This window comes from Podarcis bocagei (assembly GCF_964188305.1).
Source record: "Podarcis bocagei genome assembly, chromosome: 10".
Classification (NCBI taxonomy): domain Eukaryota; kingdom Metazoa; phylum Chordata; class Lepidosauria; order Squamata; family Lacertidae; genus Podarcis; species Podarcis bocagei.
Genome location: NC_138135.1, coordinates 52,902,926 through 52,927,709, shown reverse-complemented (window position 1 = coordinate 52,927,709; position 24,784 = coordinate 52,902,926). Strand labels below are relative to the sequence as shown.

Below are 24,784 nucleotides of genomic sequence, written 5' to 3'. Positions count from 1 at the left end.
TAGTCATTTAGTTGTGTCCGACTCTTTGTGACCCCATGGACCAGAGCATGCCAGGCACTCCTGTCTTCCACTGCCTTCCGCAGTTTGGTCAAACTCATGCTGGTAGCTTCGAGAACACTGCCCAACCATCTCGTCCTCTGTCGTCCCCTTCTCCTTGTGCCCTCCATCTTTCCCAACATCGGGGTCTTTTCCAGGGAGTCTTCTCTTCTCATGAGGTGGCCAAAGTATTGGAGCCTCAGCTTCACGATCTGTCCTTCCAGTGAGCACTCAGGGCTGATTTCCTTCAGAATGGATAGGTTTGATCTTCTTGCAGTCCATGGGACTCTCAAGAGTCTCCTCCAGCACCATAACTCAAAAGCATCAATTCTTCGGCGATCAGCCTTCTTTATGGTCCAGCTCTCACTTCCATACATCACTAGTGGGAAAACCTCACTACTACTCACTACTGGGAGAATCCTGTGTTTCCTAACCCAGGGCCTGGGAAATGGTTCCATGAAGAGTAAGCAAAGATCCCACAATAGGAATGAGGTGTACAGCAACCCACTGTGTGTTTGGGTTCTGGTTTAGAAAAAGGAAGTATGTGACAAAGTTTGCTTCACTGAACATCACCTTTGCTTGATAGTTAATCCAATGAAAAATATTTAATCAAGTGCACAGCCCTACACTAATTCTATAGTTTTCATATTAAAATTATCAGTGGCATTGTACACTTATTTCCTATGTTTCCTTATTAATCCATAAACACGTAATTCTTTGGAGCTTGTTTCCATGGGTGACCACGTTTGCACATATTGCTAAGTCAAGCCATAGTTTATTGTGAACGCACAAATTCTCCTGGGTCTTTGTAGCTGTGATGTGGCAGCTAAACTAAAGTTAGTCTTAGCTTGTAATCCTAACCCAGGCTCATGGTTAAGCTGTCTCCTCCTTAACCATCAACCAAGCCAAGGTTTGCTCTTGGTTAGAACTTGTGCTTAAGGAGAAGAGAACTTAACCATGAGTCCAGATTCAGACAGCACACTAAGACGTGCATTGGCTTAGCTGCCATGCCTCACTGAATTAAAGGGAGGAGCAAAGTGGGAGTGAACTACTATCACGTTCATATCATTTAATTCTATTAAGCTTTGTATATTAATAAACTGAGTGCTTCATTTTTGGTTAAAATTGGGGGTCTTTGTTTTTTATTGTGTAAGCTTTACTCCCTAGTCCACTAGGAAGCTACTGAGCAAAATTAGAACCAGAATTGGGAATCAATGGGTGTTAGTGCATTGGCCAGAGTTTTGCATGGTGAACGCTGATGTTGATTGGACCACAAGACTAACATCCAGGAGACAGCTTTTTTGCACAATCCCGGTAGTTTGGCTTACCATGCCACGGAACCAAACATCTGTGTGCATGCATCTATGTCCATGCACATATATTAAGATGGAAAGTTGAATATTGTTTAGGGCCATACTTCTGGAATTTCCTGGACATATCCAGCTTTCATCCATCGGAAATAGCATCTGGTTGGAAATTCAAAAAATTGGGGGAAATGTCGGAAGTGTTGTTGTTTTTTGGTGAATATTTTTTTTTAAAAAAATATTTTTAGGGTTTTTGGTGTTTTTTTTGCAAAAAACCACACCCCTCTCTCAAAAAAACTCAACAACTTTTGTGCCCAGATTTTCACTTTTTGTAATAACCCTAATTATGTTTCTCTGTTTTAAATGTGATATATGTGTGGTTAGCAGAGCAATTACTTAGATTTTCTTATATGAATAAGTATACATAGCTCAATAAGGTCAAATACATGTAGGTATTTTGCAGACGACAACAAGAAAACCTGTCTGTAGGCACATCTATTTTTGGATTAGATGGCTGTTTCTGCTCCTTCATATTTTTTCCCAATACTAAAGTTTAGCCACCATACTACGAGGGGGAAACTTACATTTCCAAGTTTTTTGGGGGGTATGAAAAAAGATAATACAATACAGCATACGCTCAGTTCCTATGGCTAAAAACAAAACTGAGATGTCATACTTAAAACAAGGAAACTAGTCAAACTGGGGCTTTCATCTTGTCTCTTGATTTGAACAGATCATCAAAGCTCTAGTACGAAGATTTTGGCAGAGACAGGAGGGTTGCGTTAGGCTTTGGAGAAAATGCTAAATTTAGCTGGATAAAAATTCTTGTAAGCAGGAGATAGGATGATATCTGCCTTCTTCAAAGGTCTTTCAATGACATCTGTGCTGTTTGCTAGCTCCTCCAGATGGCAACAAGAGTGCTCAAATGATAAGAGGATATTGCACCAATTATGTTCTATTTACATTGGCTGCCAATTTGTTGTTGAGCCCAGTTTAAAGTGCTGGACTTCACCTTTAAATTTCTTAAGTGGTTTGGGACCATGTTACCTGGAGGTCCTCCTGTACCTGTCTGAGCCTAAGGGAGCTTTATAATCAGCCTGGGAGACCCAGCTCTCTGGCCCATCAATAAGACTTCTGACACTAGGAATCAAAGGAGAACATACTAGTGATAGCCTCCACTGCCATTTATGCCAAAACTGAAATGTGGAGAGCGTAAATGGATTATGGTTGTTGTTTTTAAGAAAAGAAGTTGGTATATCTTCAAATGGTAAAGACCACAGGGTTATTATTCAACATTAGATGCTCTATTTTAATTGAGTACTTTTTAGCTTCCCAGAAAATATTGCGTAATTTGCAAGGCTGAAATGCATCATGGTACATGTCAATATTTGGAAGTCTCCAGCCTCCTTTATCCAGTTTTCTAGGCAAAATTCTCAGAGCCAATCTCAATCTCTTTTCATTCTTTGAAAAACAGAGAAATTGCCTTCCAACAATACAGTGACATTTTTATATATTCAATGAAATATCTACATGGTGGCATTATTTGCATAAGCGCTATATTGTTTGTCTCTTATTGCAACCCTTCCCTGTACGTTTTTGCTGGATAATTTCTATTTCTATTTTAAATTTCAAAAGACAGTTCAAGCAACAACATTATTGACTCTGTGTATGTCATGCATTCATATCAGAACAGTAACTGGAGAATCTCCAAAGATTTAAGTGAGATGCACATAAAAGAATGAATAGTTCTGCATGGATGATTTGCCAGCAACCTTCCTTCAAACATGGCATATATGTTTTGCATGAAAAGTAACAAAGTGGTCAGAGTGACCCCAGGTGATTAGAGCTTCCAGGTGTTACTAGAAAACATGCATATCATGACTCAAAGATAGAAAGTGGAATCCAACCAAGTACTTCTGCTGGTGTAAGGATTTTTGGCTGCACAGTGGAAATTCCCCTCCTTTTCCTCTCCTTGTGTGTTCAGGATAAAATGTGGGGAAGAGGTGTACCAGAAGAAGAAAGGAACAGGTTCCATTGCACAAGTGCAAATCCTGCACTAGCAGAAGTACTTCATCAGATACTGCCCATAGCAATTTGCCTTAGACCAAGTGAGGCCTTTAGTCCATGAGCTCAGCATTGTGTACATTAACTGCCCTCTCCAAGTTTTCAGTTTCCATTCCTACCTCAAGCTGCCAGGAATTGAACCTGGGTGACTTTTCGCAGGCAAGCAGACCCTCCAAGTTTGCCTATTCTCCAACGACAGTCCCATATTTACAGAAGCTGTCCTGGTTTCCGATTTGATCCTGGGATGTTCCGCTTTTCCTTAGGACGTACCTATTTTCACTGGAGAAATGTTAGAGGATATGACACATGCTGTAGTGGTGTTTTATATTATTATGCTTTGTTTTGTATTTGATTCCTGCACACAGTCAAAATGTAGTCTCTAGGCATACATGACCATATTGCTGTTTGCTTTGTTTAGCCTCTGTCAGCATCTGCACTTGCGTGGGTTCTTTGGCACATTGATTTTCAGGAGCACTGAGCACTGGTCATCTGTGCAAACATCGAAGAAAGCATTCTCAGTGTTTTCTCCTTTTCCCCTCTCAGAGAAAGAAATTAATGAGGGGGGAAATGCCTTAGAACAATTGTGAGAGCGGCAATTGGAGGCAGAAGCAAATATTGCCTTGCTGACATGCTATTTATGCATATGCCCAGGCATTTATCTGCTCTGTAATAGCACATGTGCATTGACATCCAGAATTATTGTTTTCTCTTCCACTGTCTCAAACATTCTAAAGTGCATTGTGAAGAGGGATTCACAGCTATTATGCAGAGACAGCCCAAAGCAAGCCATTGTGTGGCAAAATGATGTGAACTGCGTAAATAATGTTGCCCCCCCCCCAAATAACCCTGGGTTTCATTTGTTAAATCAAGTATCTCTGTAATTTGATTTTTTGAAATGAATATGTTTACAACTGATTAATAGTGTGGAGGAGGTAATAGCGCAGTGGTTTTAGCCTTTAATGCCTATAACTTTTTAAGTTTTTTTGGACTTCGTAAGTAGCTGTAGCTCCAAAGGGTTGTGGCATACTTTCCAGCTTTTGTTCAAGGAAAGTTGGTGAGCTTCACATGCACACCGTACTTTGAAAGCGCATGTCAGTATGCTTTTCACTATGTTTTATCATCGATAATCTGTAATGTGTTTTTAATGTTGTACACCACCCAGGGATCTTTTGAGAAAGGGTGGGGATATAAATTGAAACAACAACAACAACCTTCCCCCAAAGAATCATGGAAACTGTAGTTGGTTGAGGGTGCTGAGAATTGTAACTCTGTGGGGGTAAACTACAGCTCCCAAGATTCCCAGGATAGTGGATGTGAAGGGTTGATAGTATGAGGTTGATAGAAGGAGTGTGGCTTGGACACAGTTCCAAGGGCCAGACAGAGATGCTTGGAGGGCCACACTTGGCCCACAAACTTGAGATCCCCCACCCCTTTCTTTCATATGTGGTGGACCTGTAAATGGGTAAAAGGGTGTTGGGAAATAATCCATAATGAATTGAAAAAAAATGTTTTAAAGTACTTTCAAGAAAACCAGAGTCCTTTTTGTTGGGGATAATTCAGACGGAAATTCCCAGGTGTCAAAAAAGGTTATTTATGTATGCCATCACTGCAGCCCATGTTTTGTTAGCCCAAAAATGGGAAACAAGCGAAATCCCAATTAAAGAAGAATGGCTACTTTAACTGCCGCTTGCGGACCTAACATATAGAATAAGAGAACAAGAATAACATACGTTTAAAGAAGATTGGAAAATGTTTATTGAATATATGGGGGGGGGAATTGCGTACACTTGAAAACATTGGCAGCATTAAGATAAATTCAACAGTGTAAATAAGTTTTGATGGATGTAACAATGGAATAGTGAATGGTTTAGTTTATGTAAAATATGCAGGGATTTATATTATGCAAAATGAACCATGGAAAGAGAAGAAGGGAAGTCACTGACATTTTAAGGATGTTTAAATGAATATTCTAAATTTAATTTAAAAAATGTGTGTGTGTAGATATGAGAAATTCCCTGCCCCTGTTTTAAAAGAAGGTCAACCAGCAATTTCAAGTGGATAAAAACATCATCCTTTAAAAGCATTTGCAAGATAGATAAAAGCAACCTTGTAATTCCACCAATCTTCTGCAGGCACGCACACACTCTGTGATTTGATGACCTCTTTTCTGCTCTCCCCATTCAGGACAGTTCTGTTTACTTTGACCTCAGTGGTTGTGCTCATCATCACAACTGACTGGATCAGCTGGGACAAGTTGAACCGTGGATTCCTGCCAAGTGACGAGGTTTCGCGGGCCTTCTTGGCTTCCTTCATCTTAGTGTTTGACCTTCTGATTGTCATGCAGGTACATTGTCTCAATATTTCTTCCAGGGAGTGCTGAAGTTGCTTTCTTGCTAGAGTCCCCCCACTCCAGCCTCTGCTGTTCTGCCAAGGCTTTATAAAGTCAAATAAATGTTTGTTTCACAGCTGCTATTAATAGGTTTGCATTACATCAGTGTTCTCTGGCGGGGGGGGGGGGGAGGCTTTAAAAGCTACTTGGTCTTTGTTTATTTTAAAAAAATCTGATTATTGCCAGCTTTGTTTTGCCAGGGTTTTGTGACTGTAGAAATGGGCAGTTGCCGTTTGCCAAAATGGAATGGAAGAAAAGGAGGAAATAAAAGGGAAGTTGTTTGTGATAAAAAGGCCTCCATTGTGAGGATGCAATAACATACTGAGGCAAGGTTTACAAAACTATCAATGTACAATCTGTGGTTATGTGGAATTAACAACCGTTCTCAACAGGCAGTCTTTCCCCCCTTTGTGCCAGCAAATTCTCACCCAGTCTAGCGGCAGCTTGTTGTGTCAGATTTCTTCCTACCAACCAGTGTTTCTAAGGAGATAGTTTTTTGTAGACCATCCAGGCTTGCTCTTTCAAATTTCACTGCTACATTGGGAGTCCTGCACAAGAGAAGAGCAAAAATGTCTTCATGTGGCCTTTCAACTCTGCCACCATTTGAATATTCACACACAGACACACATACACACATAGGGCTCTGGCAGACAAAGTAAGAATTTTCTTTGGTTTCAATTGACTTTTTTTGTCACTGACTATTTAGAGTAGAGTTTGCCAATGTAGAGGGACACAGGTGGTGCTGTGGGTTAAACCACAGAGCCTAGGACTTGCCGATCAGAAGGTCAGCGGTTTGAATCCCCACAACGGGGTGAGCTCCCGTTGCTCGGTCCCTGCTCCTGCCAACCTAGCAGTTTGAAAGCATGTCAAAGTGCAAGTAGATAAATAGGTACCGCTCAGGTGGGAAGGTAAACGGTGTTTCTGTGCGCTGCTCTGGTTCGCCAGAAGCGGCTTAGTCATGCTGGCCACATGACCCGGAAGCTGTACGCCGGCTCCCTCAACCAATAAAGCGAGATGAGCACTGTAACCCCAGAGTCATCCACGACTGGACCTAATGGTCCGGGGTCCCTTTACCTTTACCTTTGCCAATGTAGTGCCCTCAAGATGTTGTTGGACAACATCTCCTACCATCCCTGATCATTGGCCATTCTGACTGGTGTTTGTGGGGGATGGAGTCAACCACATGAGGAGGCCCATGGTATATCTACCACTTAGCTTCTAACCATGGTGGCCTTAGAGTCAATGTAGTTGGCAGAGATTGGTGGGTTGGTGAAGGCAGGGTTGTGTTACTCACTTGGCTTCCTGATAGTGAGCATTGCTGCCAAGGGGAGAAGGGGCAAGGCATAGGGAGCTTAGCACAGTGTGGATGTGGCAGCTGCAGCTGGCAGTGTATCAGAACAAGTGTCAGCCGTAAGGTCTTGTCTCATTAACCTTGGGATCTTGTAACCAGGAAAACTGGTGGGGAAACTGTTTCTTCCTTGTGTTTCTTCATAGTGGAATATGTCTAAGACATCTCCAATCTCGTTCTACTCACCATTTGTGGTCTGGATTGAGTAGGTTGTTCTGTAGGTGGCAGCTGTGTGGATGGTTCAGAGGGTTAGACCCAGTGGCATAGCGTGTGTTGCCAGTGCCCAGGGCCATGTGGAGGAAGTTGAGAGGGAGGGCGATGGATAGAGTACTCATGCACATTCAACTGCCCAGCCTTCTCCACATCACCCAAGAGATCGCAGCTGCAGAGATAAGAAAAGAGTTGTTTGGAGATGTCACTTCTTAGTTCACATGGAGAAGCCATGTTCAATGGAGCCCAGCTCTGTGCCCCCGATACACCACTGGTTAGACCAGCCCTTGCCAATGTGGTTTCCCTTCAAATGTTTTGAACTACAACTCCCAGCACCTGCTGGCTGGTCTAAGACATCTGGAGGGCAAAGACTGAGTTGGCCTTTTTTCTCCCAACCATGCTGTGCTTCTATCCTTCAGCGCAGTTCTACTGAGAATGCCAAATCAATATGTGATGTAATGGTTGGTTCCAGTAGGCAGAAACCTGGCTTAATAGTATGCCTCTGAACTTTGGTTTAATGGGGGAAACTATGAAAGTGTGACCGTGTCTTTTACAACGCGATGCCGTTTTCCTTCCACTTTTGTTTTGCTTCCCCAACCCACTCTTCACATTGTGTTTAATAAGATGCAAGAGAGCTTCTAACAAATGGATCCACGTTGTGTGGCCGCAATGAGAAACATGAATACGAATAGCCCCTACATTATCCTATGCAACACTGAATATGATTATACTGAAGGCACAGGATGCTGCCACCATTATTACTAAATCATTCCTTTGACTATGAAAAATGAAGTCACCACAACATGACCTTGAGGGTATCGAGCTAAGAGGGAAACTTCATTTGAAAATCCTTGGCTTCAGTGCTCCTTCATATATATATATATATTACTGTGCAGAGTAAGTCTTAAGTTTAATTGCATTTTTGAATGATGTTTGCACAGCAAAGTTGTTATTTATTTAAAGATATTTATCCAGGATGCACACAACGGAGGTGACTCATCTTATTTACAAGGTGGCTCCGGTACCCGCAAATTGCCATTGCAATAAAGTTAGGCCGACTCAGGCTGGTATTAAATTAAATAATAATAATAATTGCAGTAAAGGCCTTCTAACCAAACTAGGGACCAACCAGAAGTGCCCTAAATGCTCATATAAATTTGGTTCAGTTGTACTGAGAACGTTACTTTCCACTTGTGGATTATTTAATCTTATATAACAGGAGAAGCCAATGTGGTGGCTATCAAATGGACTACAACTCCCATCATCCCTGAATAATCACCATCCTGCCAGGGCTGATGGGAGTTGTAGTCCAACATCTGGAGGGCACCGTATTGGCTACTCTTGCTGCACACCATTTCCTGTGATTTCCTCCAAATTGTTACTATTTTATCTGCAACTAACTTTAGTAATAGAAACAGAACAGGACTGAGCCACAGCTTCTCGGTAAATAATTTCCGAACAGGTTTTTTTTTTTTTGAAAAGCAATATTTTTGAACTCCTGAATGAAGCTGTGGATCCAGTCTTAATATTGCTTAATATTAGTTTAATATTACTAACGGAAGCCATGAGCTTGGTCCCTATTCCTCTCAGTGCTCTGCTTCCTTAATCCGCCAAAATGAACTAATAATCATAGAGGGTGATATCCAGCATTAGCCACCCTCAGAATACAGTCACTTAAGGCAATTAAGTAACAGAATCAAATTATTTAAGTCAATTGATTTCAGTGGGTCTCCTTGGCAATAAGTGTTGGCTGTCACCCAGAGTTTAATTCAACATTACAGTGAGCCATATCCTCTCAAAAATATATATATATATATTTATTGAAAATTTCCTTTGTTAAGCTGTTCCTAAACTATTGGACAATTTCAGTTCTCCCCTGGATAATGTTTGGCGAATTGTCCTCAACCCAATTTCACTGCCCAAAATAGCATGGGGAATTCTGGGAGGCCATTTTCACTCAACTGTAACTACCAATCATCTAGAATTGGATCCAGATTTAAGTCAGTGGGTCTACTCTAAGGATGACTAAGTTTGAATCCAACCCCTAGTGTGCAAAAGTCATTCTCAGCATTGGGGGGGGGATAGTTATATTGAATCCCTGCTGAAATGGTTAGGATTTGGTGTTTATTTCAGCCCAATATTAATGTCCCTTTTTAACTCAATGCAATGCAACAGTGGCAGTCGCCATCGCAGCAACATTTTTGAAATGCATCATATCCCATCATGCAAGGCAATGGACCCAAAGTTGGGGGGTGAGGTTTTGGAGGCCAGGATGATACCGAGCCCCCAGCATATACACACGTATAGGACCTGTTTTGCACTCGTGCAATATCACTTCACCAGGCAGTGTATGTGAATATTGCATCCACATGAGGGTTCAACTGTATGAATCTTTCCAAATTCGTAAGCACCTGTGAGGGTTTGATTAGCTGCTTGTGCGTGAAAACGTGCTCCCTCAGAGTTTGTGCGCCCCCACAAACCTCCGTGTGTGACGGAGCTCCTCAGACATGTCTGCTCTAGTCACTAGTAGAGTCCGACAGTGGCTGTCTGCGGAAGCGTTTCCAGCAAAGAAGTTCCTTAACGGAAACGCGTCTCCTGGACTCACGGCGTGACAGTTTCCTGCGAGGTATGGGTCTCCCTATGGGAGACTCCGATACCTCACCACTGTTCTCGCTGGAAGCCTCCCTGAGCCCTCCCTCCTGCTCGCATTCCCTCAGAGACCCACTCCTCCCCCTGCTGGTCCCTGCTTCAGCAGTTGAGTCTCTTTCATCCTGCCTGAGTCCCTCCACCACCTGATGCTCTGATGGCAGTTCCCTGACATCCACCTCCCCTCCAGGGCCCCCCTCACCCCCTCCCAATTCCTCCCCCCTGGGAGGTGAAGGGCTAAAACCCCGAAACGAATCTTCCTCATCTTCTGACGTCTCGAACAATTCTCTCCATCGATCGTCGTCCTGGCCAGCTGAATCCTCCTCCTCTTCAGAATCTGGGAACCCCTCCAACTCCTCTTCCTCGTCGGTGGTGGCAAAGTATTCCCTTCGGAACCTCGCTACAGGCTGAGGTTTACGTGGGAACCTCTGATGAAAAGTCTCTATTAAAACCTCGTCATTGACATCCTCTGCCCTAACCCAGGTGTTTTCCGACTCCGGTTCCCCTTCCCACATTACCAAATACTCTACTTGATCTCCCTTCCACCTGGAATCGAGGATCTCCGCTACATGGTAGCTGTGTTCCTTCTCCTCCATTGCTGGTCCCCTAGTGACCCTCCCCTCACTGTCTCCTCTATACGGTGACAGCAACGACCTGTGAAAAACTGGGTGCAGCTTCATGTGGTTCGGTAACCGGAGCCTGAAAGCCACTGGATTGACCTGCTGTATGACTTCAAACGGACCCAGCCTTTTGGGTCTTAATTTCTTACAACCTCCTTTGAATGGCAACCCTTGGGTTGACAGCCACACCTGGTCCCCCACCCTGATGCTTTCACCTTCCCTTCTGTTTTTGTCTGCTTGCCTCTTATATTCCTCCTTAGCCCTGTTTAAGTTGAGTTGGAGCTGGCGATGGATCGCTTCCATTTCTTCCACGAACTGTTCCGCAGCTGGAACGCTCCAGTTCTCCCCCTCCCCCCCTGGGAAGGCTCTGGGATGGCACCCGTGATTAGCCAAAAAGGGGCTCATCCCCGTGGACACGTTCTCTGCATTGTTGTAGGCAAATTCTGCCAACGCCAGCTTCTCCACCCAATCATTCTCTCTGTCATTAACATAACACCTCAAATATTGTTGGAGAACCCCATTTGCTCTTTCCGCCTGCCCGTTGGTTTCAGGATGACGGGCCGTCGAGAAATTAACCTCTACATGCAGTAAGCTCATGAGCTTCCTCCAGAACCTGGAAGTAAATTGTTTCCCTCGGTCTGAAACCACCCTCAAGGGGGCGCCATGCAACCTAAACACATTCTCTACAAACAATTTGGCGGTTTCTTCTGCTGTAACCGCATGTGAGCAGGCTATGAAGTGGGCCATTTTAGTTAACAGGTCTACTACAACCATGATGGCTGTTTTCCCTCTAGACCTTGGCAGATCAGTCATGAAATCTATTGCCACTGCTTCCCACGGTCTCTCAGGTGTGGGCAGTGGTTCTAATAAACCAGCCGGCGCCTGCCTCTCCCCCTTGGCTCTTTGGCATTGTTCACACCCTCTCACATACTCCCGCACATCTTCCCTGACCTTGGGCCACCAAAATTCCCTGGTAACCAGCCACATGGTTTTGTGTTGCCCAAAGTGCCCTGCTGTGGGGCTATCGTGCAGCTGCTTGAGTACTTTCTCCCTCAATTCCCCTTCAGGTATATATAACGCTCCCTTATAATACAATGCCCCATTTCTCTCCTCAAAACCACCGGGTTTGTCTTCCTCCCCTCTGAGATCCCTGAGTTTCCCCTGGGCGTATGCATCCTGCACCGTACCCTCTACCAATTCCCTTTGCCCCACCAAAGTCGCCCCACACACCCAGCGGTCCTCTGGAATGATATGGGTTTCTTCGGGTGCTCCCTCCCCCTCCAAATATTCAGGTTTGCGTGAGAGAGCGTCCGCCCTAACATTCTCTGGGCCTGGCACATAACAAATCTCAAAGTTAAATTTGGAGAACTCTTGGGCCCATCTCAACTGCCTTTGGTTGAGCACTCGCGCCGTTCTCCAGTACTCTAGATTTTTATGGTCCGTGCACACTTGCACTTTATGTTGTGCACCAACTAGCAGATGCCTCCATCTCCGGAACGCCTCATGAATAGCAAGCAGTTCTCGGTCGTACACCGTGTAGTTCCTCTCGGATTTGTTCAGCTTCCGCGAGAAGAAGGCACACGGACGCCACTCCGACTCCTCCTTCCCCGGCTGCAGAAGAAGCACCGCCCCTATGGCTCTGTCAGATGCGTCTGTTTCAACCCTTAGCTTCTTTCGTAAATCCACATGCAGAAGTTGTTCTTCAGAGGCGAAGGCCCTTTTCAGTTCCTCAAACGCTCGCTCCGCCTCCGCCGTCCATACAAACTTCTTCTTACTGCTGAGACAGTCAGTGATGGGCGCCGTCAGATGGGCGAAGTTGCGGATGAACTTACGATAAAAGTTTCCAAACCCTAGGAACCTCTGCACATCCTTCTTGGTTTTGGGTGTTTTCCATTCCAGCACTGCCTGTACCTTGCCGGGATCCATGGCCAATCCCTTGTCTGACAGGCGGTACCCCAGGAATTCCACCTCCTTGGTATGGAACCGACACTTCTCCAGTTTGACCCACAGCCTGTTGGCTTGCAGTCTGCTCAACACTTCTCTGACGTCTCTCACATGTTGCTCCTCATTCTCAGAATACACCAACACATCATCTAGAAAGGCAACGCAATTCTTGTAGAGCAAAGGGCCCAGCACGTGGTTCATAAAAGATTGAAAACACGCGGAGCCTGCTTGTAATCCAAATGGCATAACGAGGTATTCAAACGCCCCCAAAGGGGTAAACATGGTGGTTTTCCATTCATCCCCTTTCCTTATGCGTATCAGGTTGTACGCCCCCCTTAGATCCAGCTTTGTGAAAATCTTTCCCTTCCTCACCATGGTCAAAATATCATCAATTCTGGGCATAGGGAACGCCACCGGTTCAGTCACTGCATTCAGCCGCCTAAAATCACATACAAGTCTCGGCTTGTCCGCATTTTTTTTTGTCCACAAAGAACACTGGGCTCCCCCCTGCTGCTTTGGACTCTCTGATGAAGCCTCTCTTCAGGTTCTTGTCAATGAACCCTCGCAACTCCTGCATTTCCCTGTCTGACATGGCATACAACTTGCCCACGGGAAGCTGTGCTCCAGGGAGTAAATTGATCTGACAATCAAAGGGTCTATGAGGTGGTAGTTGGTCAGCTTCCTTCTCGCTGAACACGTCGCTGAGATCTGCATACTGTGGTGGTACCTTCACCTTCCCCATTACTTCAGTCCCTGCTAGGGTGGCTTGGGCCCCTACTGAACCCTTCTCCCCTTTGCAGTGTTCTAGGCAATGTGCTGAACCAAAGGACACCACTCTTTGATGCCAGCCAACCAGCGGATCATGTAGAGCTAGCCAGCTCATTCCCAAAATAATGGGAGCGCCTCCCAGGGTGGCCACATTAAACGCTATCAGTTCTGTGTGCCTTGCCACCCTCATTATCATTGGGACAGTCTGCAAGCGGACTCCTCCTCCCAACAACTCCCTGCCATCAATCGTGGTCACCTGCAGGGGGTTGCTTAAAGGGATGGTCTGTATCTGGTGTTCAGCAGCAAACTCCTTGCTCATAAAATTGCAGGAGCTGCCTGAGTCCAATAGCGCCTTTATTTTTAGGGGATGCCCATTCTGCAGCTCTAGCGACACTTCAATCACTAGAGCAGGTCGAGGAGCTTCTGGCACGGGCACTTTCACTGCTCTTTGGCCTGGCTGCAGTGCCCCAATTGTGGCAACCAGGCGTTGGCTTTTACCTGCTCCGCTCCCCCTTCTTCTCCCCCCTCAACAGCTCCCACCATCCCTTGCCATTCCTTCCTCTGGGGGCAGACTCTGGCAAAGTGGCCTGGCTGTTGGCAGAGATAGCATTTCCGGGGGCCCTTTCCCTCCTTCTTAGCTCCCTCGCTGGTTTTTGAAAATGCGCGCGCGCGCGCTGTTCCGATTTCCATCGGCTCTGCCGGCGGGAAAGCTGGCTCAGGAATGTCTGGAATGCGGAACTCCTTCCAACGTTCCCCTCTCCCTTCCCGCCTCTCCCAGGCTCTTGCCTCCTGCCGCGCTCCTATGGTCAGCGCAGATTTGGTCAGCTGATCCATAGACTCCGCCCTGGGGCTCCGTGCCAGCTCGTCTTTCACCCCCGAAGAAAGACCTTCTTCAAATAGCATTTGAACGGGTGCCGCCGATAAATCCCAACTCAGTCTGTGAATCAGCATGGTAAACTCAGTCCAATATTCACGGACAGATCGACTCCCCTGCTTACAAGCCATTAGCTGTCTGCGCACCACCCCTTCCTCAATATCGCTGGAAAACATGATATCCATTGCACGAAAGAACTTCATTGTGTCCTTTAGTATGTCATTGTGCGTTGCCATTAGGGGTCGAACCCAGTCTCTAGCCCCTTTCTCAAGATGCCCAATTACAAAAGCAACTCGCGATTCCTCATCAGGGAACTCATCGAACTGCACATTAAGGGCATATTGCATCTCTGTCCTAAAAGCATGGTAGTCCTTGGGGTCCCCCCCAAATTTCTGCACCAATCCTGGTACCTTTCTGGGGAATTGAGTGGCTCTCCCCTTCTTGTCTGCATCCTGAGCCCTTCTCTCCTCCAGCCTCGCCGTCTGCAGGGCCAGTTGAACCTCCAACGCTCGGTATCTATCTTCCAAGCTTGGACCAGCTCCAGCCCCTGCTCCTCCGGTTCCGGTTGGTTCGCTCATGATGCCTTCTCTTGCACAGGCAGCGTACAAAGACTGTCGGACTGCTGTGAGGGTTTGATTAGCTGCTTGTGCGTGAAAACGTGCTCCCTCAGAGTTTGTGCGCCCCCACAAACCTCCGTGTGTGACGGAGCTCCTCAGACATGTCTGCTCTAGTCACTAGTAGAGTCCGACAGTGGCTGTCTGCGGAAGCGTTTCCAGCAAAGAAGTTCCTTAACGGAAACGCGTCTCCTGGACTCACGGCGTGACAGTTTCCTGCGAGGTATGGGTCTCCCTATGGGAGACTCCGATACCTCACCACTGTTCTCGCTGGAAGCCTCCCTGAGCCCTCCCTCCTGCTCGCATTCCCTCAGAGACCCACTCCTCCCCCTGCTGGTCCCTGCTTCAGCAGTTGAGTCTCTTTCATCCTGCCTGAGTCCCTCCACCACCTGATGCTCTGATGGCAGTTCCCTGACAGCACCCTCCTGTATAGTTGTGATATTCTCATACTTTCCTCTGTGCCATGGGGCCACACCAGACAGTGAAGTACTTCTCATGATGCTAAACAAATGTATGTACAGTTTGCGAAGAAGGCGTAACAGATTTTTGTAGCTGCGCTTATATTTTTAACTGCTGTTTGCTCATCTCACTTTACAAGAATTATTGGCCTCAAGCTGATGGAGCCAATTTAAGTGCAAATACGTTTTTGTTGTTGTTTAGTCGTTTAGTCATGTCCGACTCTTCGTGACCCCATGGACCAGAGCACGCCAGGCACTCCTGTCTTCCACTGCCTCCCGCAGTTTGGTCAGACTCATGTTTGTAGCTTCGAGAACACTGTCCAACCATCTCATCCTCTGTCGTCCCCTTCTCCTTGTGCCCTCCATCTTTCCCAACATCAGGGTCTTTTCCAGGGAGTCTTCTCTTCTCATGAGGTGGCCAAAGTATTGGAGCCTCAGCTTCAGGATCTGTCCTTCCAGTGAGCACTCAGGGCTGATTTCCTTCAGAATGGATAGGTTTGATCTTCTTGCAGTCCATGGGACTCTCAAGAGTCTCCTCCAGCACCATAACTCAAAAGCATCAATTCTTCGGCGATCAGCCTTCTTTATGGTCCAGCTCTCACTTCCATACATCACTACTGGGAAGACCATGGCTTTAACTATACGGACCTTTGTTGGTAAGGTGATGTCTCTGCTTTTTAAGATGCTGTCTAGGTTTGCCATTGCCTTTCTCCCAAGGAGCAGGCGTCTTTTAATTTCGTGACTGCTGTCACCATCTGCAGTGATCATGGAGCCCAAGAAAGTAAAATCTCTCACTGCCTCCATTTCTTCCCCTTCTATTTGCCAGGAGGTGATGGGACCAGTGGCCATGATCTTCGTTTTTTTGATGTTGAGCTTCAGACCATGTTTTGCACTCTCCTCTTTCACCCTCATTAAAAGGTTCTTTAATTCCTCCTCACTTTCTGCCATCAAAGTTGTGTCATCTGCATATCTGAGGTTGTTGATATTTCTTCCGACGATCTTAATTCCGGCTTGGGATTCATCCAGCCCAGCCTTTCGCATGATGAATTCTGCATATAAGTTAAATAAGCAGGGGGACAATATACAGCCTTGCCGTACTCCTTTCCCAATTTTGAACCAATCAGTTGTTCCATATCCAGTTCTAACTGTAGCTTCTTGTCCCACATAGAGATTTCTCAGGAGACAGATGAGGTGATCAGGCACTCCCATTTCTTTAAGAACTTGCCATAGTTTGCTGTGGTCGACACAGTCAAAGGCTTTTGCATAGTCAATGAAGCAGAAGTAGATGTCTTTCTGGAACTCTAGCTTTCTCCATAATCCAGCACATGTTTGCAATTTGGTCCCTGGTTCCTCTGCCTCTTCTAAATCCAGCTTGCACTTCTGGGAGTTCTCGGTCCACATACTGCTTAAGCCTGCCTTGTAGAATTTTAAGCATAACCTTGCTAGCGTGTGAAATGAGTGCAATTGTGCGGTAGTTGGAGCATTCTTTGGCACTTCCCTTCTTTGGGATTGGGATGTAGACTAATCTTCTCCAATCCTCTGGCCGCTGAGGTTTCCAAATTTGCTGGCATATTGAGTGTAGCACCTTAACAGCATCATCTTTTAAAATTTTAAATAGTTCAGCTGGAATATCATCACTTCCACTGGCCTTGTTATTAGCAATGCTTTCTAAGGCCCATTTGACTTCACTCTCCAGGATGTCTGGCTCAAGTTCAGCAACCACACTACCTGGGGTATACGAGACATCTATTTCTTTCTGGTATAGTTCCTCTGTGTATTCTTGCCACCTCTTCTTGATGTCTTCTGCTTCTGTTAGGTCCTTTCCATTTTTGTCTTTTATTATGGAAATCTTTGTACAAAATGTTCCTTTCATATCTCCAATTTTCTTGAACAGATCTCTGGTTTTCCCCATTCTATTGTTTTCCTCTATTTCTTTGCATTGCTCGTTTAAGAAGACCTTCTTGTCTCTCCTTGCTATTTTTTGGAACTCTGCATTCAATTTCCTGTATCTTTCACTATCTCCCTCGCATTTTGCTTGCCTTCTCTCCCCCGCTATTTGTAAGGCCTCGTTGGGCAGCTACTTTGCTTTCTTGCATTTCCTTTTCATTGGGATGGTTTTAGTTGCTGCCTCTTGTATAATGTTACGAGCCTCCATCCATAGTTCTTCAGGCACTCTGTCCACCAAATCTAAATCCTTAAACCTGTTCCTCACTTCCACTGTGTATTCATAAGGGACTTGACTTAGATTATATCTTACTGGCCCAGTGGTTTTTCCTGCTTTCTTCAGTTTAAGCTTGAATTTTGCTATAAGAAGCTGATGATCTGAGCCACAGTCAGCTCCAGGTCTTGTTTTTGCTGACTGTATAGAGCTTCTCCATCTTTGGCTGCAGAGAATATAATCAATCTGATTTCGATGCTGCCCATCTGGTGATGTCCATGTGTAGAGTCGTCTCTTGTGTTGTTGGAAAAGAGTATTTGTGATGACCAGCTTGTTCTCTTGGCAGAACTCTATTAGCCTTTGCCCTGCTTCGTTTTGAACTCCAAGGCCAAACTTGCCAGTTGTTCCTTTTATCTTTTGACTCCCTACTTTAGCATTCCAATCCCCTATAATGAGAAGAACATCCTTCTTTGGTGTCATTTCTATAAGGTGTTGTAAGTCTTCATAGAGTTGGTCAATTTCAGTTTCTTCAGCACCAGTGGTTGGTGCATAAACTTGGATTACTGTGATGTTAAAAGGTCTGCCTTGGATTCGTATCAAGATCATTCTATCATTTTTGAGATTGCATCCCAGTACAGCTTTTGCCACTCTTTTGTTGACTATGAGGGCCACTCGATTTCTTTTACGGGATTCTTGCCCACAGTAGTAGATGTGATGGACATCCGAACTGAATTCGCCCATTCCCGTCCATTTTAGTTCACTGATGCCCAGGATATCAACATTTATTCTTGCCATCTCATTTTTGACCACATCCAACTTACCAAGGTTCATGGTTCTTACATTCCAGGTTCCTATGCAGTATTTTTCTTTACAGCATTGGACTTTCATTTCGCTTCCAGGCATATCCGCAACTGAGCGTCCTTTCGGCTTTGGCCCAGCCGCTTCATCAGCTCTGAATCTACTTGTACTTGTCCTTCGCTCTTCCTCAGTAGCATGTTGGACGCCTTCCAACCTGAGGGGCTCATCTTCCAGCGTCATAACTTTTATATGCCTGTTGTCTTTGTCCATGGAGTTTTCTTGGCAGAGATATTGGAGTGGCTTGCCGGTTCCTGCTCCAGGTGGATCACATTTGGTCAAAACTCTCCACTATGACCTGTCCATCTTGGGTGGCCCTGCACGGCATAGCTCACAGCTTCTCTGAGTTATTCAAGCCCCTTCGCCATGGCAAGGCAGTGATCAATGAAGGGGAGTGCAAATATACTGTGTTCTAAATGTGCCACTATACACTCCGAGAGGGGGGTGGGAGAGAAAACAGCTTTACCAATATGTAGGCAATACTGCATCAATTCTGCCTGATGCAAATTGATGTAGCGGCAAATAAACTTCTGGAATTTGTGTGTGGGCAGAAGCTATAGAGAGTCAGAACTGGAACAACTGGGACAACAGAGCTAAGGAATCTAAATGAACAGCCGATAGAAATTTCAGCTGTGGTCTGGGGCACATATTTACTTGAAACAGATGGATTGTACGTTGTTTTTGTTGTTGATGATGATGATGAGAAATTGTCCTTTGGAGTTTGGATGCAAAAGAGGGTGAAAGTGGTCACAACCATGGATTTTTTTTCAGCTGGAACTCACCAGAACTCAGCTTTGGCACCTCTCATGTGAGGTATACCTGTATATCTGAAGGAGCGTCTCCACCCTCATTGTTCTGCCTGGACACTGAGGTCCAGCGCCGAGGGCCTTCTGGTGGCTGCCTCCCTGTGAGAAGCGAAGTTACAGGGAACCAGGCAGAGGGCCTTCTCAGTAGTGGTGCCCGCCTTGTGGAATGCCCTCCCACCAGATGTCAAAGAAATAAACAACCACAGTGGACACTTGGGTTGCGAATGTGATCTGTGCGGGAGGCACATTCGCAACCCGCAGCATTCGCAACCTGCAACCCGCGCGTCTGCACACCTGGGTTGCGATTCGGTGCTTCTGCGCGTGTGCAAGTGCCGAAACCTGGAAGTAACCATTCCGGTACTTCTGGGTTCAGCGTGGTGCGCAACCCAAAATCACACAACCCAAAGCATCTGTAACCCGAGGTGTGACTGTATCTGACTTTTAGAAGACATCTGAAGGCAGCCCTGTTTAGGGAAGTTTTTAATGTTCGAAGTTTTATTCTGTTTTTAATGCTCTGTTGAAAGTCGCCCAGAGTGGCTGGGGAAACCCAGCCAGATGGGTGGGGTATTAATAATAATAATAATAATAATAATAATAATAATAATAATAATAATAATAGAACAAGGAAGGCGTTCATGGTGAGTTCTGGCACCTCTTTTTCTAGAAAAATAGCATTGTTCACAACTGTCAACAGAAAACAGGAGACATACAAGGCAGGTGTGCAGGATGGTCCCAAAAGAACTCCTCCCTGCTCTTGTGCCTTTTATTCAATAAAAACACCCCTGTCACAGGGTTGCATCCAATGCTATTTATCCAATGTTAGTTATATTCAGAGTAGACCCACTGAAATTAATGAGCAGGGCTAACTTTGGCATGGCAATTTCAACACTAACATTGCATACAACCCATAGTTTTTAATGATGCATCTAGTGCCATGTGTAGTTTGACCCTGAGGCTTTGGCAAGTCCAGGTGCTTGATAACCTTTTTTTTTTTTTTTTACATAAGATGGCATTCTGTGTAACTTCTTCAGAAAACAGGGCACAGATATAGATGCCCAGTAATAATGAGCACAACAACAAATAAATGAAACCCACAGCTTCTTTTTTATGAGACACCCTTATGGACTGATACGCTCAGCCTTCCATTCACTGCTTCAAAATTTATTTCTTTGACTACCTCCAAGGACGACATTCTCTTTGACCTATCCTGACACGCATTAGTCTATCTGACCCACCTCATCAAATTTATCAGACTTTTCCCATCTGGATTTAATTAATTTGGTACAGGGAATCAAGGTTAATTGTTGACCTCATATCAATCAGATTTGTGTTTCCTAGGTCTTTTCACTTCCCCACTTGCTTTTGTATGTACCTTGACCTTCCTATCAAGGTTTCACATGATGGATGGCATCTATCAAGTCCATGTGCACCTTACACTTCCATCCTTGCTTCCTTCATCATTCCGAGAATACAACAAAGAATTGATGTGTAGCTCTCTTTCCAGTAACACTGAAGTTTACTTGTAACTTAAGTGTAGCAAAATTGGGCTAAAGTATCTTGAAAACAGTTTTCTTCAAATCGGGGTGTGTCCATCGGATCACACTTTCCTGTTAAGCATGTATTGATGGTTTATTGGTAAAGGTAACAATATCGGTAATGAAAGTAACTGTAATGCCATGGGGAAAGTCTTAGTTTCTGTTCCGTTTCTAACATCTGCATCAACATTTCTGTGAAACAGGGAACAATCTAAAGTTAGATCATTTCAAGCACACATTAGAAGTAAGTGGGATTCTGGACTGAGAGAAATACAGGGATTTATGACCTGTATTGTAATTGGGATCTTAACTCTGAACAGTTTCAGTAAGTCCATTCCATTAATCAGGCACTGTGACATGTCTGACCTTACTGTAATAGTAGATCAGTTAGAGGTATAACTGAAGTTATCTTGTAGAGAAATAATTCATTATTGCTTAAGCCCTTGGAACAATTGTGCCAGAAGAAGCACTTTAAATTCAAGGGCTCGGAATATTTTCAAGTTTGGACATTGCCAGACCTGCAACAAAAAGTGATAGTGATGCCCTTCTGCTTTAGATTGAAGCTCATTTTACAAAGGGGGCACACAGAGGAGACAGAAAAACAATGCCATCTCTTGAATCTGCTATCCAAAGCATCTGTTTCATGCTGGGGGGGGGGAGTTAAGAAGTTGTGCCCTGCTCATAGCCCAAGCATCTCCCAAGCATCAGGGCAACATTCTCCAAACTCAACTCACAACTTCTGAAACAGATCTGAACCTGTCCCCAGAACTGCTGCCTCTGTTGCCTTTGTTGTTTTGTCAAGGCAGTTTTGGCTTTCTGCACCATCAGTATGAAGCACATGGTCTCTAAGGTTACACCCCAAAACTCCTAGGGGTGGCTACCCTGTGGATCTTCAGCTGGACTCCAACTCCCATCAGCCCCTGCTAGTATGGCCAATGGTCAGGGAGAAGTTGTAGTTCAATGACCTCTGGAGGCCTACAGCTTTGCCACTCTTGCTATATCCACGTACCCACGTGCACTGAAATATCAAACAAGGGACTGCATTGAAATGGCAGCTACTTACGTTTTCGTTGGGATCCAGTATCACTGTAATGAAGGTTAGCAGCCATGTTGTTTTCAGAACATAGTTGAATCTGTGGCTCACAGTACAGCTTTATGAAGAGTGATGGGGACTTAACAGCTAGTGAGGCATAATATCTTTGAAAGATGAGATAGCAAGCATCTGGGCAAACATCAGATGGTCATGTGAAATGGCCCCGGTCGTTATAGGAACCAATCCAGACCCTGGAATCATCATCTGAAGATGTTCTTTGTGTGCCTCCTCCATGAGATGTCAGGAGGGGGGGGACATGAGAACGAGCCTTTTCAGTGATGGCTCCTCATTTGTGGAGTGCTCCCCCCAAGGAGGGGAGAGGGGGTTCTCTCCTTCTGGCCATTGGTCAACAGTCATGGCTATTCAATGCTTTTCATTAAAGCATTAATGAATGCTTTAATGAAGCATTCCCACTAGCCATTGCTGCTACACACATTATTTGCCGCTTGGTGGGGGGGGATGGATATTTCAAGGTTGAAAATGCAACTGTGTTGAAATAATAGAAAGCTTGAAATGGCAAAAATTGCTTGCTTTCTGTCTTCCCCTCCCTGTTTTCTCACAGCTATTCTGGTACAGTGATTGGCCTCTGCAGAGAATATCCATCTGCTGTAATTTTTCTCTGATTGACTCCATTGTTCTAAGATGTGCCTTTCGTGCTTCGTGCTTCCTCATTGTTCCCTGTATTACAATGGCAGTAGGTGGATTGGTTGTCACGAGTTTCATTCTCAAGAACCAATGCTCAGAAATGTCTTAATTTGCCCGTGAATATATACTAGAATTTGTTATGCTTTAACAGCTATAAAGGTTAATGTTACCTTTTTAGGAAGCAAACTGCAGGTGCTAAGATTTCTGCGCCTCCCCTTTGTTATCTAATTCAGGGGTAGGGAACATTTCTCAGCTTGAAGGCTGCAGTTCCAGGGGCCACAGACCTACAGGGGGAGGGGGCGCAGAGCCAAAAACAGGCAGAGAAATGTTACTCCTAGCTTTGTGCATTCCAGCCAAGCAAAATACACGTTTCTCTCCATCCTCCATCCACCCAAACCTCTTGAATCTGGACCACTACAGAATGCATATCAAATCAGTCATGTTTATTGGTTTGAACGCTCTCCTTCCTATCAAAATTTCCCTACAGAAAAGTGCATGTCACTGAAAGGGTTTTAGCTTCCCTATCTTCCTGATATGCTCATTTTCTGGCATGATGAAATTTCAACATTCAAATATGTAATTCGTCACCTGCAGTCTGAAAGAGCACAATTTTGCAGGAGGCCTGAATGACGTACGTTGGGGTTCAAAAAGTGGATTGTAAGCATTCGCTTCTCTTTGTCTAGCTCAAGGCACACTGTTACATTCATCTTCCAAACTGCCCTGTTACTCCATTGACTCCCATTCTCTGAACGCTACCTTAAAATAATTACATGTTAAGCTCTTGTTTGAAATGCACCTTTCAGGCTTGTCTCAGGGACCATGGGATCTCACAGACATAATCCTCCTTGGGCACACTGATGCATATTAGCAACTGCATGCACAGAGTAAAGAAATTGTTTGCTGTTAGTGCTAGCATATAGAGAAACAGCAGGATAAAATATGAGTAATGTTGTGTGTCTGATTGCTTCTTTTCTGCATAACCGATTAAATGGCAGTTGTTTGTGCTTCCTCAGGAAGTTTGGTGGCTACTGGAGAGTACCTTAGTTGAAAGGCACACTTATTTTTATTGCTTTTGAGCGCCTGCAATGTACCATAAAGCTGTTGCCATTTTTGCATAACAAAAGGGATATGCATGCTTAATCACTAGGTGCCTTGCAATAATGACTACGTTAGGTATATTAGCATCTGTTATAATAATACTTTATTGTGGCCATTAATGGGTAATTTTGCTTCTCTTCACCATACAGAGGTAGGGATTTTTTTAATTTATTTTTTTGCCCACTTTGTTTACATAGCAATTGAATGTTACAGTTCCTTCCCAAGAATGCTTAAACTCTTCCAAAACTGTACATTTGATTTTTTAAAAAAATAGAATACATTTTCAACTTGTTTTAAAATAATAAACATGAACAATAACAGTTTTAACGCAAGCCAGGCTTCTGGCATCCCACTGGTCAGAATCAAAACATGTTTGTAAAGTTTCCACCTTAGCTATTACTGCGTTCTCACTGGATTGTGTTACAATTGTATTATGGAATTTGGCTTGCGTGGTAATGGATTAATCTTAGCTAAGTAAGCATGCCAAATAACATTTGTCTTATAAAGCCACAAGAGCTGTGGCAGTATTTTATCTTCTGCTAGCACATTTGTAAAGCTAAGCAGGGTCCGGTATGGTTTCAAACTGGATAGGAGACCACATGTTGAGATTACCTGCATTGCAGGGGGTTGAACTAGAGAATGCTAGGAGTCTCTTCCAACTCTACAATTCTATGATTCTAAGGTACAAATGGACAAGAGATGTCTCCTTGCGGTAATGTCAACACACACAATCACTTACATATTGTTGAAGATACTACAGAATTGATCCAGCCTCTATGGCTTCTGAAAGGCATGATCACGTTTGAAGTTTGCATAGCATTAGAACAAAAACACCTTGAAATGATCTGTAATGACACTAGAGAGAGAAAACAGACTTTGCCTTCCTCGTTCTGTACATAAATTTATCGTCGCAAAATTAATCTGTTCTCAAAGTTCTATTTGCTTGTGTTGCTTATATCTTATTTATGGGTTTGTGCACAGCATTTTACATCTCTTTCACTGCTACGCTGCTCTTCTGCTGAACAGACTGAAATAAAGGTCTCAATAATGAGTCAGTCTCTGCCCTTGGATTTGTCATGGCACAAAAGGAAAGGGGATTGGGAAGGAAAAGGAAAAAGGCAAACTCGGGCATTCGTTGTTAGCTGCAGAGATCTTGTTATGACCAGCTGGAGCAAAAATAGTCCAAAGAGAGAAGTCAAAAGTTCCTGGTCTCTCTGCATGCCTCCCTACATCCCAAAATTGGCACATGTGGTCAGGAAAGCCCCCAGAACAACATATGGGGAATGGATAGGATAGATCATTCCAACAGGCAAGCAGAT

General features: G+C 44.5%; 1 protein-coding gene across 3 annotated transcripts in view; it reads left to right on the top strand.

Annotated features, from left to right (window-relative positions):
• TMEM117 (transmembrane protein 117) overlaps positions 1–24,784 on the top strand; it is a 233,791-nt gene that overhangs the window by 172,214 nt on the left and 36,793 nt on the right. For all 3 annotated transcript variants that reach the window (XM_081211694.1, XM_081211695.1, XM_081211696.1), the window contains exon 6: positions 5,589–5,748. In XM_081211694.1, coding sequence (XP_081067820.1) covers positions 5,589–5,748 — 160 coding nt within the window. The remainder of the gene's footprint in view (positions 1–5,588; positions 5,749–24,784) is intronic.